Below are 17,711 nucleotides of genomic sequence, written 5' to 3' on the forward strand. Positions count from 1 at the left end.
CCTGCTGTTGTTGGTGTTCCTGGTGTTGGTGGTGGTGATGCTGCCATTGCTGCTGCTTATGATATTGGTGGTGCTGTTGCTGCTGCTGCTGCTGCTGCTGCTGATATTGGTGGTGGTGGTGGTGCTGCTCTTGCTGCTACTGCTCATGTTGGTGGTGGTCGTGGTGCCGCTGCTGGTGCCGCTACTGATGTTGGTGGTGGTGGTGATGCTGCTTTTGCCGCTGTTGCTGCTGTTGGTGGTGGAAATGCTGCTGTTGCTGCTGCTGCTGCTGCTGCTGCTGATGTTGGTGTTGGTGGTGCTGCTGCTGTTGCCGCTGTTGCTGCTTTTCCTGCTTTTCCTGCTGTTCCTGCTATTGGTGGTGACTGCTGTTGCTGCTTGGTCTGCTGATGTTGGTGGTAGCCTGGCGGTCCTGCTGCTGTTGCCGCTGTTGTTTCTGTTCCTGCTGTTGGTGGTGCTGTTGCTGCTGTTGCTGCTGTTGCTGCTGTTGCTGCTGTTGCTGCTGTTGATGCTACTGATGTTGGTGGTGGTGCTGCTGCAGTTGCTGTTGCTGCAGTTCCTGCTGTTCCTGCTGTTGGTGGTGGTGATGCTGCTGTTCCTGCTGCTGCTGATGTTGGTTGCGGTGGTGCCATTGCTGCTGTTGCCGCTGTTGCTGCTCTTGGTAGTGGTGATGCTGCTGCTGTTGCTGCTGCTGCTGCTGATGTTAGTGGTGGTGTTGCTGCTTTTCCTGCTGTTGGTGGTGGTGGTGGTGATGCTGCTGTTGGTGCTGCTGTTGCTGCTAATGCTGCTGACACTGTTGATGCTGCTGCTGCTCTTGGTACCCCTGCTGCGGCTGCTGCTGCTCCTGCTGCTGCTGCTGCTGTTGCTACTGTTCCTGCTGGTCTTGCTGTTGTTGGTGGTGATGCTGGTGTTGCTGCTGCTGCTGATGTTGGCGGTGGTGGTGGTGCTGCTGCTGTTGCCGCTATTCCTGCTGCTGGTAGTGGTGATGCTGCTGTTGCTGTTGTTGGTAGTGGTGATGCTGCTGTTGCTGCTGCTGCTGATGTTGTTGGTGGTGGTGGTGATGCTTGCTGCTTCTGCCGCTGTTGCTGCTGTTGCTGTTGATGCTGCTGTTGTTGCTGTTCCTGCTGTTGGTGGTGGTGATGCTGCTGTTCCCGCTATTCCTGCTGTTGTTGCTGTTCCTGGTGTTGGTGGTGGTGATGCTGCCATTGCTGCTGCTTATGATATTGGTGGTGCTGTTGCTGCTGCTGCTGCTGCTGATATTGGTGGTGGTGGTGGTGCTGCTGCTGCTGCTGTTGCCGCTGTTGCTGTTGTTCCTGCTTTTCCTGCTGTTGAAGCTGCTACTAATGTTTGTGGTGGTGCTGCTGCTCTTTGCGCTGTTCCTGTTGTTGGTGGTGGTGATGCTGCTGTTGCTGTTGCTGCTGTTGCTGCTGGTCCTGCTGGTCCTGCTTTTGGTGGTGGTGTCGCTGCTGTTGCCGCTGTTGCTGCTGATGGTGGTGGTGATGCTGCTGTTGCTGCTCCTGTTGGTGGTGCTTCTGTTGCTTCTGTTGTTCTCGGAGGTGTTGCGTTTCTGCTGTTGCTGGTGGTGGTGGCGATGGTAGTGTCGGAGGTTTCTTCTGCCGCTGTTGTTTCTGTTGCTTTTGTTGCTGCTAGTGCTGCCTTTGCTGCTGTTTCCTATTTTGCTGCTTTTGCTGCTGACAATGCTGTTGATTTTGTTGCTGTTGCTGCTGACAATGCTGTTGATTTCGTTGCTGTTGTTGGCGGTGGTAGTGCCGCTGTTGCTGATGTTGCTGGTGTTGTTGGCGGTGGTGTTGCTGGTTGAGATGGTGTTTGCGCTGCTGTTTGCGCTGCTGTTGCTGCTACTGCTGCTGAACCTGCTGATGCTGCTGGTTAGGCTGGAGGTGTAGTTGCTGCTGCTGGTGCTCCTGCTCCTGTTGTTGCTGCATTTACTGCGGTTGCTGCTGTCAGTGGGGGTACTTTTGCTGCTTTTGTTGTTGCCGCTGTTGATGCTGCTACTGGTGTTGTTGCTGATGTTGCTGCTGTTGGTTCTGTTGGTGGTGGTGGTGGCGGTGGTGGTGGTGGTGGTGGTGGTGGTGGTGGTGGTGGTGGTGGTGGTGGTGGTGGTGGTGGTGCAACTGCTGCTGCTGCTGGTGGTGTTGGTTCTATTTCTGCTGTTGTTGTTGTTGCTGCCTGATGGTGCTGATGCTGTTGTTGGTGTTGCTTCTGTCGCTGCTGTTGTTGCTTTTGCTGCTGTTGCTGCTGTTGGTGGTGGTGGTGCTGCTGTTGCTGCTGTTGCTGCTGTTGGTGGTGGTGCTGCTGCTGTTGCTGCTGTTGCTGCTGTTGGTGGTGATGGTGCTGCTGTTGCTGCTGTTGCTGCTGTTGGTGGTGGTGTTGCTGCTGTTGCTGCTGTTGGTGGTGGTGGTGCTGCTGTTGCTGCTGTTGGTGGTGGTGGTGCTGCTGTTGCTGCTGTTGGTGGTGGTGGTGCTGCTGTTGCTGCTGTTGGTGGTGGTGGTGCTGCTGTTGCTGCTGTTGGTGGTGGTGGTGCTGCTGTTGCTGCTGTTGGTGGTGGTGGTGCTGCTGTTGCTGCTGTTGGTGGTGGTGGTGCTGCTGTTGCTGCTGTTGGTGGTGGTGGTGCTGCTGTTGCTGCTGTTGCTGCTGTTGGTGGTGGTGGCGCTGCTGTTGCTGCTGTTGGTGGTGGTGGTGCTGCTGTTGCTGCTGTTGGTGGTGATGGTGCTGCTGTTGCTGCTGTTGCTGCTGTTGGTGGTGGTGCTGCTGCTGTTGCTGCTGTTGCTGCTGTTGGTGGTGGTGGTGCTGCTGTTGCTGCTGTTGGTGGTGGTGGTGCTGCTGTTGCTGCTGTTGGTGGTGGTGGTGCTGCTGTTGCTGCTGTTGGTGGTGGTGGTGCTGCTGTTGCTGCTGTTGGTGGTGGTGGTGCTGCTGTTGCTGCTGTTGGTGGTGGTGGTGCTGCTGTTGCTGCTGTTGGTGCTGCTGTTGCTGCTGTAGGTGGTGGTGGTGCTGCTGTTGCTGCTGTTGGTGGTGGTGGTGCTGCTGTTGCTGCTGTTGGTGGTGGTGGTGCTGCTGTTGCTGCTGTTGGTGGTGGTGGTGGTGCTGCTGTTGCTGCTGTTGGTGGTGGTGGTGCTGCTGTTGCTGCTGTTGGTGGTGGTGGTGCTGCTGTTGCTGCTGTTGGTGGTGGTGGTGCTGCTGTTGCTGCTGTTGGTGGTGGTGGTGCTGCTGTTGCTGCTGTTGGTGGTGGTGGTGCTGCTGTTGCTGCTGTTGGTGGTGGTGGTGCTGCTGTTGCTGCTGTTGGTGGTGGTGGTGCTGCTGTTGCTGCTGTTGCTGCTGTTGGTGGTGGTGGTGCTGCTGTTGCTGCTGTTGGTGGTGGTGGTGCTGCTGTTGCTGCTGTTGGTGGTGATGGTGCTGCTGTTGCTGCTGTTGGTGGTGGTGCTGCTGCTGTTGCTGCTGTTGCTGCTGTTGGTGGTGGTGGTGCTGCTGTTGCTGCTGTTGGTGGTGGTGGTGCTGCTGTTGCTGCTGTTGGTGGTGGTGGTGCTGCTGTTGCTGCTGTTGGTGGTGGTGGTGCTGCTGTTGCTGCTGTTGGTGGTGGTGGTGCTGCTGTTGCTGCTGTTGGTGGTGGTGGTGCTGCTGTTGCTGCTGTTGGTGGTGGTGGTGCTGCTGTTGCTGCTGTTGGTGGTGGTGGTGCTGCTGTTGCTGCTGTTGCTGCTGTTGGTGGTGGTGGCGCTGCTGTTGCTGCTGTTGGTGGTGGTGGTGCTGCTGTTGCTGCTGTTGGTGGTGATGGTGCTGCTGTTGCTGCTGTTGCTGCTGTTGGTGGTGGTGCTGCTGCTGTTGCTGCTGTTGCTGCTGTTGGTGGTGGTGGTGCTGCTGTTGCTGCTGTTGGTGGTGGAGGTGCTGCTGTTGCTGCTGTTGGTGGTGGTGGTGCTGCTGTTGCTGCTGTTGGTGGTGGTGGTGCTGCTGTTGCTGCTGTTGGTGGTGGTGGTGCTGCTGTTGCTGCTGTTGGTGGTGGTGGTGCTGCTGTTGCTGCTGTTGGTGGTGGTGGTGCTGCTGTTGCTGCTGTTGCTGCTGTTGGTGGTGGTGCTGCTGTTGTTGGTGCTGTAGTTGTTGTTGCTGGTGCTGGCACTTCTGGTGCAGCTGGTGCTCTTGGTGCTGGTGCTCCTGACACTGCTGCTGCCGATGCTGGTGCTAATGCCGCTATGCTGGTGTTTCTTGCCGCTGCTGTTGGTGGTGGTTTTGTTGTTGGTGGTGGTGTTGCTTCTGCTTTTGTTTCTGTTGCTGTTGTTGGATCTGTTGCTCCTGTCGCTGTTGTCGCTTTTGCTGCTGTTGCTGCTGTTGGTGGTGATGGTGCTGGTGTTCCTGGTGCTACTGCTGATTCTGCTGCTGTTGCTGCTGTTGCTGCTGTTGCTGCTATTGGTGGTGGTGATGCTGCTGTTGCTGCTACTGCTCATGTTGGTGGTGGTAGTGGTGCTGCTGCTGTTGCTGCTGTTGCTGCTGTTGCCGCTGTTGCTGCTGTTGCTGCTACTGATGTTAGTGGTGGTGGTGCTGCTGCTTTTGCCGCTGTTGCTGCTGTTGGTGGTGGAGATGCTGCTGCTGCTGATATTTGCGTTGTATGTGCTGCTGCTGTTGCCGCTGTTGCTGATGTTGCTGCTATTGGTGGTGGCGATGCTGTTGCTGCTGCTGCTGATGATGTTGGTGGTAGGCTGGTGGTGCTGCTGCTGTTCCAGCTGTTGCTGCTGTTCCTGCTGTTGGTGGTGGTGATGTTGGTGGTGGTGCTGCTGCTGCTTTTGCTGATGTTTCTGCTGTTGGTGATGGTGATGCTGCTGTTCCTGCAGTTGCTGCTACTGCTGATGTTGGTGGTGCTGCTGCTGTTGCCGCTTTTGCTGCTGTTGCTGCTGTTCCTCCATTTGTTGGCGGCGATACTGCTGATGCTGTTGCGGCTGATGTTGTTGGTGGAGTGGTACTGTTGCTGCTGTTGCCGCTGTTGCTGCTGTTGCTGCTACTGATGTTGGTGGTGGTGGCGCTGCTGCTTTTGCCGCTGTTGCTGCTGTCACAGTGGTGGTGGAGATGCTGCTGTTGCTGCTGCAGCTGCTGATGTTTGTGTTGGTGGTGCTGCTGCTGTTGCTGCTGTCGCTGCTGTTGGTGGTGGTGATGCTGCTGTGGCTAGCTGCTGCTGATGTTGGTGGTGATGCTGCTGCTCTTGCTGTTGCCGCTGTTGCTGCTGTTCGTGCTATTGGTGGTGGCGATGCTGTTGCTGCTTGGTCTGCTGATGTTGGTGGTAGTCTGGTAGTGCTGCTGCTGTTGCCGCCGTTGCTGGTGTTCCTGCTGTTGGTGGTGGTGATGCTGCTGTTCCTGCTGGTGCTGATGTTGGTGGTGGTGGTGGTGGTGGTGTTGCTGCTGCTGTTGCTGCTGTTCCTGCTGTTGGTGGTGATGCAGCTATTGCTGTTCTTGTTGGTGGTGGTGTCGGTGGTGTTGCTGCTGTTGATTTAGTTTCTGCTGTTGGTGGTGGTGATCCTCATGTTGCTGATTTTGGTGGTTATGGTGATGCTGCTGCTGTTGCCGCTGTTGCTGCTTTTATTGCTGTTCCTGATGTTGGTGGTGGTGATGCTGCTATTGGTGTTGGTGATGGTGCTGGTGCTGTTGCCGCTGTTGCTGCTGTTCCTGCTGTTGCTGCTGCTGCTACTGCTGATATTGGTGGTGGTGGTGCTGCTGCTTTTGCCGCTGCTGCTGCTGTTGGTGTTGGTGATGCTGCTGTTGCTGCTGTTGCTGCTGATGTGGGTGGTGGATGTGCTGTTGCTGCTGTTGCCGCTGTTCCTGCTGTTGCTGCTGCTGTTGCTGCTGTTGGTGGTGGTGATGCTGCTGTTGCTGCTGCAGGTGCTGTTGCTGTTGCCGCTGTTGCTGCTTTTCTGCTGTTGCTGTTGGTGGTAGTGATACAGCTATTGCTGTTGTTGTTGGTGGTGGTGGTGCTGCTGCTTTTGCTTCAGTTTCTGCTGTTGGTGGTGGTGATCCTGGTGTTGCTGATTTTGGTGGTTATGGTGATGCTGCTGCTGGTGCTGCTTTTATTGCTGTTCCTGCTGCTGCTGTTGCTGCTGTTGGTGTTGGTGATGCTGCTGTTGCTGCTGTTGCTGCTGATGTTGGTGGTGGATGTGCTGCTGGTGTTGTCACTGTTCCTGCTGTTGCTGATGCTGTTCCTGTTGTTGGTGAGTGGTGATGCTGCTGTTGCTGTTGCAGCTGCTGTTGCTGTTGCCGCTGTTGCTGCTTTTGCTGCTGTTGGTGGTATTGATACAGCTATTGCTGCTGATGTTGGTGGTGGTGCTGCTGCTGCTTTTGCCGCTGTTGCTGCTGTTGGTGTTGGTGACGCTGCTGTTGCTGCTGTTGCTACTGATGTTGGTGGTGGATGTGCTGCTGCAGTTGCTGTTGCCGCTGTTCCTGTTGTTGGTGGTGGTGATGCTGCTGTTCCTTCTGCTGATGTTAGTGGCGGTGGTGCTATTGCTGCTGTTGCCGCTGTTGCTGCTCTTGGTAGTGGTGATGCTGCTGTTGCTGACGCTGCTGTTGCTGACGCTGCTAATGCTTATGTTGGTGGCGGTGGTCCTGCTGCTGTTGCCGCTGTTGCTGCTTTTGGTGGTGGTGAGGCAGCTATTGCTGTTGTTGTTGGTGGTGGTGGTGGTGCTGCTGCTGCTGCTGTTGCTTTAGTTTGCGCTGTTGCTGCTGTTGCTGCTGTTGGTGGTGGTGATGCTGCTGTTGCCGCTCCTGCAGATATTGGTGGTGCTGGTGGTGGTGGTGATGGTTTTGCCGCTGTTGCTGCTGTTGGTGGTGGAGATGCTCCTGTTGCTGCTGCTGCTGCTGCTGATGTTGGTGTTGGTGGTGCTGCTGCCGCTGTTGCTGCTGTTCCTGCTGTTACTGCTGTTGCTGCTGTTGGTGGTGGTGCTGCTGTTGCCGCTGTTGCTGCCGTTGCTGCTGTTCCTGCTGTTGGTGGTGGTGATGCTGCTCTTGCTGCTACTGCTCATGTTGGTGGTGGTCGTGGTGCCGCTGCTGGTGCCGCTACTGATGTTGGTGGTGGTGGTGATGCTGCTTTTGCCGCTGTTGCTGCTGTTGGTGGTGGAAATGCTGCTGTTGCTGCTGCTGCTGCTGCTGCTGATGTTGGTGTTGGTGGTGCTGCTGCTGTTGCCGCTGTTGCTGCTTTTCCTGCTTTTCCTGCTGTTCCTGCTATTGGTGGTGACTGCTGTTGCTGCTTGGTCTGCTGATGTTGGTGGTAGCCTGGCGGTCCTGCTGCTGTTGCCGCTGTTGTTTCTGTTCCTGCTGTTGGTGGTGCTGTTGCTGCTGTTGCTGCTGTTGCTGCTGTTGCTGCTGTTGATGCTACTGATGTTGGTGGTGGTGCTGCTGCTGCTTTCGCTGCTGTTCCTGCTAATGATGGTGGTGATGCTGCTGTTGCTGCTGCTGCTACTGCTGATTTTGGTGGTGGTGGTGCTGCTGCTGTTGCCGCTTTTGCTGCTGTTGCTGCTGTTCCTCCATTTGGTGGTGACGATACTGCTGTTGCTGTTGCGGCTGATGTTGGTGGTGGTGGTGGTGGTGCTGCTGCTGTTGCTGCTGTTGGTGGTGGTGCTGCTGCTGCTGTTGCCGCAGTTGCTGCTGTTCCTGCTGTTAGTGGTGGTGATGCTGCTGTTGCTGGTGCTGCTGATGTCGGTGGTGTTGGTGCTGCTGCTGCTGTTGATGATGTTCCTGCTGGTGTTGGTGGTGATGCTGCTATTGCTGCTGGTATTGGTGGTGGTGGTGGCGGTGGTGCTGCTGCTGCTGTTGCTGCAGTTCCTGCTGTTCCTGCTGTTGGTGGTGGTGATGCTGTTATTGCTGCTGCTGCTGCTGATATTGGTGGTGGTGGTGGTGGTTGTGCTATTTCTGCTGTTGCTGCTGTTGCTGCTGTTCCTGCTGTTGCTGCTCCTGCTGATCTTGGTGGTGGTGCTGCTGCTGCTTTTGCCGCTGTTGCTGCTGTTGGTGTTGGTGACGGTGCTGTTGCTGCTGATGTGGGTGGTGGATGTGCTGCTGCAGTTGCTGTTGCTGCAGTTCCTGCTGTTCCTGCTGTTGTTGGTGGTGATGCTGCTGTTCCTGCTGCTGCTGATGTTGGTTGCGGTGGTGCCATTGCTGCTGTTGCCGCTGTTGCTGCTCTTGGTAGTGGTGATGCTGCTGCTGTTGCTGCTGCTGCTGCTGATGTTAGTGGTGGTGTTGCTGCTTTTCCTGCTGTTGGTGGTGGTGGTGGTGATGCTGCTGTTGGTGCTGCTGTTGCTGCTAATGCTGCTGACACTGTTGATGCTGCTGCTGCTCTTGGTACCCCTGCTGCGGCTGCTGCTGCTCCTGCTGCTGCTGCTGCTGTTGCTACTGTTCCTGCTGGTCTTGCTGTTGTTGGTGGTGATGCTGGTGTTGCTGCTGCTGCTGATGTTGGCGGTGGTGGTGGTGCTGCTGCTGTTGCCGCTATTCCTGCTGCTGGTAGTGGTGATGCTGCTGTTGCTGTTGTTGGTAGTGGTGATGCTGCTGTTGCTGCTGCTGCTGATGTTGTTGGTGGTGGTGGTGATGCTTGCTGCTTCTGCCGCTGTTGCTGCTGTTGCTGTTGATGCTGCTGTTGTTGCTGTTCCTGCTGTTGGTGGTGGTGATGCTGCTGTTCCCGCTATTCCTGCTGTTGTTGCTGTTCCTGGTGTTGGTGGTGGTGATGCTGCCATTGCTGCTGCTTATGATAGCTGCTGATGTTGTTGGTGGTGGTGGTGATGCTTGCTGCTTCTGCCGCTGTTGCTGCTGTTGCTGTTGATGCTGCTGTTGTTGCTGTTCCTGCTGTTGGTGGTGGTGATGCTGCTGTTCCCGCTATTCCTGCTGTTGTTGCTGTTCCTGGTGTTGGTGGTGGTGATGCTGCCATTGCTGCTGCTTATGATATTGGTGGTGCTGTTGCTGCTGCTGCTGCTGCTGATATTGGTGGTGGTGGTGCTGCTGCTGCTGCTGTTGCCGCTGTTGCTGTTGTTCCTGCTTTTCCTGCTGTTGAAGCTGCTACTAATGTTTGTGGTGGTGCTGCTGCTCTTTGCGCTGTTCCTGTTGTTGGTGGTGGTGATGCTGCTGTTGCTGTTGCTGCTGTTGCTGCTGGTCCTGCTGGTCCTGCTTTTGGTGGTGGTGTCGCTGCTGTTGCCGCTGTTGCTGCTGATGGTGGTGGTGATGCTGCTGTTGCTGCTCCTGTTGGTGGTGCTTCTGTTGCTTCTGTTGTTCTCGGAGGTGTTGCGTTTCTGCTGTTGCTGGTGGTGGTGGCGATGGTAGTGTCGGAGGTTTCTTCTGCCGCTGTTGTTTCTGTTGCTTTTGTTGCTGCTAGTGCTGCCTTTGCTGCTGTTTCCTATTTTGCTGCTTTTGCTGCTGACAATGCTGTTGATTTTGTTGCTGTTGCTGCTGACAATGCTGTTGATTTCGTTGCTGTTGTTGGCGGTGGTAGTGCCGCTGTTGCTGATGTTGCTGGTGTTGTTGGCGGTGGTGTTGCTGGTTGAGATGGTGTTTGCGCTGCTGTTTGCGCTGCTGTTGCTGCTACTGCTGCTGAACCTGCTGATGCTGCTGGTTAGGCTGGAGGTGTAGTTGCTGCTGCTGGTGCTCCTGCTCCTGTTGTTGCTGCATTTACTGCGGTTGCTGCTGTCAGTGGGGGTACTTTTGCTGCTTTTGTTGTTGCCGCTGTTGATGCTGCTACTGGTGTTGTTGCTGATGTTGCTGCTGTTGGTTCTGTTGGTGGTGGTGGCGGTGGTGGTGGTGGTGGTGGTGGTGGTGGTGGTGGTGGTGGTGCAACTGCTGCTGCTGCTGGTGGTGTTGGTTCTATTGCTGCTGTTGTTGTTGTTGCTGCCTGATGGTGCTGATGCTGTTGTTGGTGTTGCTTCTGTCGCTGCTGTTGTTGCTTTTGCTGCTGTTGCTGCTGTTGGTGGTGGTGGTGGTGCAACTGCTGCTGCTGCTGGTGGTGTTGGTTCTATTGCTGCTGTTGGTGGTGGTGGTGGTGCAACTGCTGCTGCTGCTGGTGGTGTTGGTTCTATTGCTGCTGTTGTTGTTGTTGCTGCCTGATGGTGCTGATGCTGTTGTTGGTGTTGCTTCTGTCGCTGCTGTTGTTGCTTTTGCTGCTGTTGCTGCTGTTGGTGGTGGTGGTGCTGCTGTTGCTGCTGTTGCTGCTGTTGGTGGTGGTGCTGCTGCTGTTGCTGCTGTTGCTGCTGTTGGTGGTGGTGGTGCTGCTGTTGCTGCTGTTGGTGGTGGTGGTGCTGCTGTTGCTGCTGTTGCTGCTGTTGGTGGTGGTGGTGCTGCTGTTGCTGCTGTTGGTGGTGGCGGTGCTGCTGTTGCTGCTGTTGGTGGTGGTGGTGGTGCTGTTGCTGCTGTTGGTGGTGGTGGTGGTGCTGTTGCTGCTGTTGGTGGTGGTGGTGGTGCTGTTGCTGCTGTTGGTGGTGGTGGTGCTGCTGTTGCTGCTGTTGGTGGTGGTGGTGCTGCTGTTGCTGCTGTTGGTGGTGGTGGTGCTGCTGTTGCTGCTGTTGGTGGTGGTGCTGCTGCTGTTGCTGCTGTTGCTGCTGTTGGTGGTGGTGGTGCTGCTGTTGCTGCTGTTGGTGGTGGTGGTGCTGCTGTTGCTGCTGTTGCTGCTGTTGGTGGTGGTGGTGCTGCTGTTGCTGCAGTTGGTGGTGGTGGTGCTGCTGTTGCTGCTGTTGGTGGTGGTGGTGCTGCTGTTGCTGCTGTTGCTGCTGTTGGTGGTGGTGGTGCTGCTGTTGGTGGTGGTGGTGGTGCTGTTGCTGCTGTTGGTGGTGGTGGTGCTGCTGTTGCTGCTGTTGGTGGTGGTGGTGCTGCTGTTGCTGCTGTTGGTGGTGGTGGTGCTGCTGTTGGTGCTGTTGGTGGTGGTGGTGCTGCTGTTGCTGCTGTTGGTGCTGTTGGTTGTGCTGCTGTTGCTGCTGTTGGTGGTGGTGGTGCTGCTGTTGCTGCTGTTGGTGGTGGTGGTGCTGCTGTTGCTGCTGTTGGTGCTGTTGGTGGTGGTGGTGCTGCTGTTGCTGCTGTTGGTGCTGTTGGTGGTGGTGGTGCTGCTGTTGCTGCTGTTGCTGCTGTTGGTGGTGGTGCTGCTGTTGCTGCTGTTGGTGGTGGTGGTGCTGCTGTTGCTGCTGTTGCTGCTGTTGGTGGTGGTGCTGCTGTAAGTGCTGGTGCTGTAGTTGTTGTTGCTGGTACTGGCACTTCTGGTGCAGCTGGTGCTCTTGGTGCTGGTGCTCCTGACACTGCTGCTGCCGATGCTGGTGCTAATGCCGCTATGCTGGTGTTTCTTGCCGCTGCTGTTGGTGGTTGTTTTCTTGTTGGTGGTGGTGTTGCTTCTGCTTTTGTTTCTGTTGCTGTTGTTGGATCTGTTGCTCCTGTCGCTGTTGTCGCTTTTGCTGCTGTTGCTGCTGTTGGTGGTGGTGGTGCTGGTGTTCCTGGTGCTACTGCTGATTCTGCTGCTGGTGCTGCTGGTGGTGGTGCTACGCTGCTGATGATGTTGCTTCTCTTGCTGCTGTTGTTGCTGGTGGTGGTGCTGCTGTTGTTGCTGCTGTTGCTTGTGCTGCTGGTGTAGGTGCTGCCGATGCAGCTACCGGTGCTGCTAATGCTATTGGTAATGCTGCTGCTGTTGCTTCTGTTGCTTCTGTCGCTGTCGTTGTCTCTGTTGCTACTGTTACTGCTGTTGATAGGGGTGGTGGTGCTCCTGCTACTGTTGCCTCTGGTGTTCTTGCTGCTGTTGCTGTTGGCTGTGGTGGTGGTCGTGTCGCAACTGGTGCTGCTGTTGGGGGTGGTGGTGCTGCTGTTGATGTTGCTCCTGTTGGTGGTGGTGGTCACTTGGCCGCTGTTGCTGTTGTTGGAGCTTTTGCTGGTGTTGGAGCTGTTGCTGCTGGTGCTGCTGTTGCTGCTGTTGCTGCTATTGCTGCTGTTGGTGGTCGTGATGCTACTGTTGCTGCTGGTGATGGTGCCACTGTTGCTGTTTCTGGTGCTGCTACTGGTACTGCTGTCGCTATTGTTGCCACATTTGCTGTTGCTGGTGGCGATGATGTTATAGTTGTTGCTGGTAATGGCGCAGCTGCTGCAGCTGGTAATGGCGCAGCTGCTGCAGCTGTTGCATGCGGTGTTTGCTGCTGTTGGTGCGGCTGCCAATGCTGTGGCTGATGCTGCTGTTTGTACCGCTGTGCTGTAGGTGCTGCTGCTCTTGCTGCTGGTGGTGATGGTGCTGCTGTTCCTGCTGTTCATGCTGCGGTTGTTGTTGTTGGTGGTGGTGGTGGCGGCGGTGCTGCTGCTGTTGTTGGGGCTGCTGCTGTTGCTGCTGTTGTTGGTGGCGGTGTAATGGTGGTGATTTTGTTCCCTTTGCTGTTGCTGCTGCTGTGGCTGCCGTTGCTGCTGCTGCTGTTGCTGCTACTGTTGCTGCTGCTGCTGTTGGTGCTGGTGCTGCTTTCTCCTGCTTATGGTGCTGCTGGTGGTGATTTTGCTGCTGTTGCTGCTATTGATGTTTTAACTGCTGTTGCTGCTGTTGCTGCTGCTGCTGCGGCTACTACTGTTGCTGCTGCTGCGGCTGTTGCTGCTGTTGCTGCTGCTGCTGCTGCGGCTACTACTGTTGCTGCTGTTGCTGCTGCTGCTGCGGCTACTACTGTTGCTGTTTCTGTTGGTGTACCTGGTGGTGTTCTTGTTGCTGGTTCTGGTGGTGCTGCTGTCCTGCTGCTCATGCTGCTACTGGGAGTGTTGCTGCTGTTGCTGGTGTTGCTGGTGTTCAGTGGTGGTTGTGGTGATCATGGTGCTGGTGTTGCTGCTGGTGGTGGTGCTGCTGGTGCTGTTACTGCTGCTGTTGCTGCTATCGGTGGTGGTGGTGCTGCTGCTGCTCTGGCTGTGGCGTCTGTTGTTGTCGCGGCTATTTGTTTTGGTGCTGCTGTTGCTCATGCTGCTGCTATGGCTTTGCAGTTTTTGGTGTTTGCTTCTGTTTGCTGCCATGGCTATCTTTACACTGTCTTGAAGTTTGTGCTTCTTCATATTTTGCAGCCGAAGGGTTCTTACAGGATGTGCATGTTTTAACTCTAGTTCTAGTAGTCAAGTATTGCCCCTAGTGACCCCATACAGACCATGTATGCTGCTAATGTGAGTTATACTCGGAAACCTGTATTCATGTACTATCTAGAACCACATTGTGGGGAAAACCCCCACGAAAGCAAGCTTCACTGTTGACCACATTTTGTGTTTTTTCTACTGCTGCTTCTCTGCTGCTGCTGCTGCTCCTGCTTCTGGCTGGCTGCTGCTGTTACTGTTCATTCTGATCCCCGTAAGGTCGGCGCAAGTCGCGTGATCGCACAGAACCAATGGCTTTGCCTGACCTGGCGTGCAGTACAGGGCTGGTGATTCACTTGTGGAGTACACGCAAGACGTTCCCTATCTTCCCCTACCTGGTGGACGCTATTGATGGACTCATTGAGGAATGGTTCCCAGGTCAGTTCAAGATCTTTTTTCCTGCACAGCGCATACACACTGAGTGCGTTCGATTATGCCCGCGAATCGAATCATGAATGGAATCTCGCCGTTCGATTTCATGTCATGAGCCCTGGAATCGATTCGGAATCCATTCACCCTGTTTTCATGGGGTGGTGTGAATAGCCAGGGGCGATTCATGAATGGATTCAACATCGATTCGCGGGCAGAGTCGAACGCACTCACTGATCAAGCAAGGAGTTGTAGCATCTTGGGATACAGCATGAGATCACACTATCTGATTATATGATGTGCACTTTGACATCAGATTTGAAAACTCTACGTGATCCATGGTCTGTGCAACTCGCAATCGTGGGCTTGGCCTGCTGTGTCCAGACCAGCGATGCCGCATGTGAGCGTGTATACATCGGCTCTGCCCCTAGCCGGGGCGGCGACTGCAACTCGCAGCCTAAGAGCAAACCCCGTATTGTGTCATGTTACAGTCGCCCATGTTGTCTCCTTTGATGCTACCACTCTCCGGTGCAGACACATGTGAAGGAGTGACTTCTTCATTAATATCTTTTTTTAGCTCAACATAGCGAGCAGGGGGTTAAGGGGGGGGGGGGGCAGTGTTGTGTTCTTTATTAAGAGGACGGTAATGTGTTGTGCTCTAGCGAGTAGTGTTTGTGTGTGTGGGTGGGGGGGGGGGTATTATTTTCACAAACTGGTGTTGCTGATTGTTGCTTTTGGTCTGTTCTTATTGCTGCAAGTTAATCCTTAATTTTAGGAATCATGTCCTGTGTTTTTAATTACGTATGTTACGCATGCTGTATCTTAGCTATAGTAGTATAGTGGTTTAAACATCTCATATTTAATATTATTATTTTTTTCTCACCCCACACCCCTCTACTCTGTTATCGGCCCTCTTAAGAGTTGTGTTCATTACTGTTGAGGCTTCCGATGGAAAATAGAAGAATACTACTACTACTACTACTACTACTACTACTACTACTACTACTACTACTATGCCGTAGCCAGATATTAGCCTGTTGTCAGTATGTGCTGGGATTTCGTCATTACTTGCGCATGTATATGGGCTGCATCTTATTGTTACTAAGGATGCTCTTCAACTTTCTGTTGTGTTTGTGTGTGTTTGTCCAGGCTTGTGTGACATTGACATCACTGGAGACCAGTTGGTGCAGAAAATGGCTACATACAGGTCACTGACTATCCTATCTGCTGATGGCCAGGCGCCGACAGAAGACGCTGATGAGCTACGTGAAATGTCCAAGGTCATGAGCGGTGACTCAGCGTTTGAAGACTCCCCAGACGGTGGTGGTGGCATGTCCTCGTTGGATTCCACGGCCGTCTTCTTCCCGCTGCGCACCTGCGCTTTGGCCGCACTGAGCAGCCACGATGCTGTCTGGAAGCAGAGGCGTGTACCCCTGCAACAGCTAGCCCCGGAGCTGACACTGTCGGATCTGCCCGACGAGCTGCTACTTAAACCAGAACTGCTGGAGTTTGAAGCATCTAGCAAAACCCTCCTTGGCCGCGGCGGTGCTGGTGTGGTCTACCGTGCCAAGTACAACGGTACGCCCGTAGCTATGAAACAGTTCTCCACTACGGTCTCTACGTACCGCGATTCACCCGCCGATGTGTCCGCCGCAGAGCTGTTCAGCGCGGAGGAGTGCGAGGGCCTGTCGTTTGAACTGCTCCAGGCCAGCGACGATGCACTGACGCTGCTGCGACAGCTGCGTCAGGAGATCACCGTGCTACGGTTGCTGAAGCATCCGTGTGTGGTGCGCCTGATCGGTGTGCAGCTGCACCCTATCTGCTTCGCTCTGGAGCTAGCTCCAATGGGCAGTCTGCTGGACCTGATGGAGAAGCAAGTGGCACAGCAACCACCTGTTCCAGCAGGTTCACTCATTGGTCCGGTGTTCGGGCATGTGCTCACGCACAGGATTCTTCTGCAGGTTGGTGTTCTTGGGACTACTGTTGACATTGTGAAGTTTACGTGTATGCGTGCATGTGTGGTGGTGGTGGTGGTGGCGGTGCTGCTGCTAGTGAAGACAGTGAAGATTGTACGGCTGGTAGAAATCAACATTATGTGCAAGTGCTGCTGGTACTGCTGGTGATTTTGGTGGTACTGCTGGCGGGTGTTCTGCTGGTACTGCTGATTGTCACACTGGTGGTGCTGCTACTACTGGTGCTGGTGGTCCTGGTGCTGCTACTGGTGCTACTGGTGCTACTGGTGCTACTGGTGGCGGTGCTGGTGATGGTGCTGCTACTGGTGCTGGTGCTGCTACTGGTGCTGGCGCTGCTACTGGTGGCGATGCTGCTACTGGTGGTGATGCTGGTGCTGGTGGTGATGCTGGTGGTGATGCTGGTGGTGATGCTGGTGCTGGCGGTGCTGCTGCTGCTGCAGCCGGTGCTGGTGCTGCTACTGCTGCTACTGCCAGTGATGCTGCTGCTGGTGATGCTACTGGTGGTGGTGCTGCTGGTGCTGGTGCTGCTACTGGTGGTGGTCACCGGGTGGTGGTGCTGCTGCTGCTGGTGATGTTGCTACTGCTGCTGATGCTGGTGTTGCTACTGGTGCTGCAGCTGGTGCTGCTGGTGGTGGTGGTGGTGCTGCTGCTGCTGCCCCTGCTGCTGCTGGTGGTGGTGGTGCTCAGTGCTGCTGCTGCTGCTGCTGCTGGTGGTGGTGGTGGTGCTGCTGCTGCTGCTGCTGGTGGTGCTGCTGCTGCTGTTGGTGGTGGTGCTGCTGCTGATGGTGCCGGTGCTGGTGTTGCTGATGATGCCGGTGCTGGTGATGCTACTGGTGGTGGTGCTGCTGCTGATGGTGCCGGTGCTGGTGTTGCTGATGGTGCCAGTGCTGGTGCTGCTACTGGTGGTGGTGGTGCATATTAGCTGCTTTGAGTACAACTGTTGTAGGTCGTACCGCAGTCGCATAGCAGCAACTTCTAGATAATATATTGTAGCACTGAGAACTGTTGCTAGTATTGCTGTGGCAATGGCATTCTGTCAAGTACTCTTGGAGTATGTAGCCGCAGTGAACCTGTCACCAACTCTGTGCCTATTCATACGCAATGGTGTCTGTCTACGTCTACGTGGAAACATCACAGAGTCACATCGGGCATGATAGTCCTGACTTTTGCCATAATGTTGTCAGCTGCTCTGGGTAAAACTATTTTCCCCCGGGCATTCTCAGAAGACAGTCTAGCAGTAATATGTGATGATGGATAACTCAACGCACAGTGGTTCTTCTTTTCGAATCTTGCTCTGTTGTGTGCTGTGTGTCACTGAATACAGTATTGGTGCTCTGAACTTGCCTCACTGTGCTTGTGTCCTACGCCATTCTACCAGTCATCCTCAATGTTTGCTTAGTGTCATATCTCTCATTAGCGACCACAGCATGGCACACAGATAGCTGGTCTTCAGAGATAACTGTTTGTAGACGAGTAATCAGCGATCGAATGCATGTTGCAGCATGCTTTGGCCGGGGTTTGGACCTAGGATAAACTCTCTTGTGGCAGAATCTGGTGTACCTGCTTGCCCAAGTGAGGATTGTGAATTGCTGTATTTGCTGGTGTGTTATGCTTGTGTTCAGGTTGCGACTGCGGTGAGGTATCTTCATTCCCAGGACATCATCTACCGTGATCTGAAAGGAGACAACATACTGGTGTGGTCTCTAGCACCACTTACCTACGGCTCCGCTGCTCAACTGCCTTCACCCTGCTCCGGCCACCGATACACGTCGCTCAATTCCTCAATGGCAGACGCAAGCAGGCTGATCAACGTTCGCATTGCGGACTATGGCATTTCGCGCGTTGCCACACCAGGTGGTCTGAAGGGACAAGAGGGAACACCCGGATACCTTGCACCGGAAGCCATTTCCAGGAACGGTGCGCTTCTGGCCTATGACAACAAGGTATGGTGTGACGGAAGCCTTGCCGCGAGCTTTTTAGCTTCTTTGGCTAAACAGTCCCCACGGCACTCTTACTCTGGTTTGAGGTGCATAGTATGATGCTCTGCTGAGTTATTGGCAATAGTGAAGTCTGATGCTCTCGTAGCACGGCTGTGTGAATGTCATTGGCAATAGTGAAGTCTGATGCTCTCGTAGCACGGCGGTGTGAATGTCATTGGCAATAGTGAAGTCTGGTGCTCTCATAGCACGGCTGTGTGAATGTCATTGGCAATAGTGAAGTCTGATGCTCTCGTAGCATGGCGGTGTGAATGTCATTGGCAATAGTGAAGTCTGATGCTCTCGTAGCACGGCG

General features: G+C 54.8%; 3 protein-coding genes across 3 annotated transcripts in view; 2 read left to right on the top strand and 1 right to left on the bottom strand.

Annotated features, from left to right (window-relative positions):
• Positions 1-17,711, top strand: part of LOC135819339 (E3 ubiquitin-protein ligase TRIM45-like) — a 139,600-nt gene that overhangs the window by 89,660 nt on the left and 32,229 nt on the right. The window lies entirely within an intron of this gene.
• Positions 1-17,711, top strand: part of LOC135819338 (leucine-rich repeat serine/threonine-protein kinase 1-like) — a 73,297-nt gene that overhangs the window by 41,807 nt on the left and 13,779 nt on the right. Inside the window, exons 14-16 of the mRNA XM_065332528.1 lie at positions 13,297-13,455; positions 14,596-15,407; positions 17,042-17,362. Of these exons, the coding sequence (XP_065188600.1) occupies positions 13,297-13,455; positions 14,596-15,407; positions 17,042-17,362 (1,292 nt within the window). The remainder of the gene's footprint in view (positions 1-13,296; positions 13,456-14,595; positions 15,408-17,041; positions 17,363-17,711) is intronic.
• LOC135819011 (sex-determining region Y protein-like) lies at positions 1,213-3,012 on the bottom strand (the record flags this gene model as incomplete). Its single annotated transcript, XM_065332161.1, has 2 exons — positions 1,213-1,573; positions 2,150-3,012. Coding segments are annotated over 2 exons (1,224 nt in total), but the record flags the coding sequence as incomplete, so codon positions are not given.

Source organism: Sycon ciliatum, chromosome 6 (genome assembly GCF_964019385.1).
Source record: "Sycon ciliatum chromosome 6, ocSycCili1.1, whole genome shotgun sequence".
NCBI classification, from domain to species: domain Eukaryota; kingdom Metazoa; phylum Porifera; class Calcarea; order Leucosolenida; family Sycettidae; genus Sycon; species Sycon ciliatum.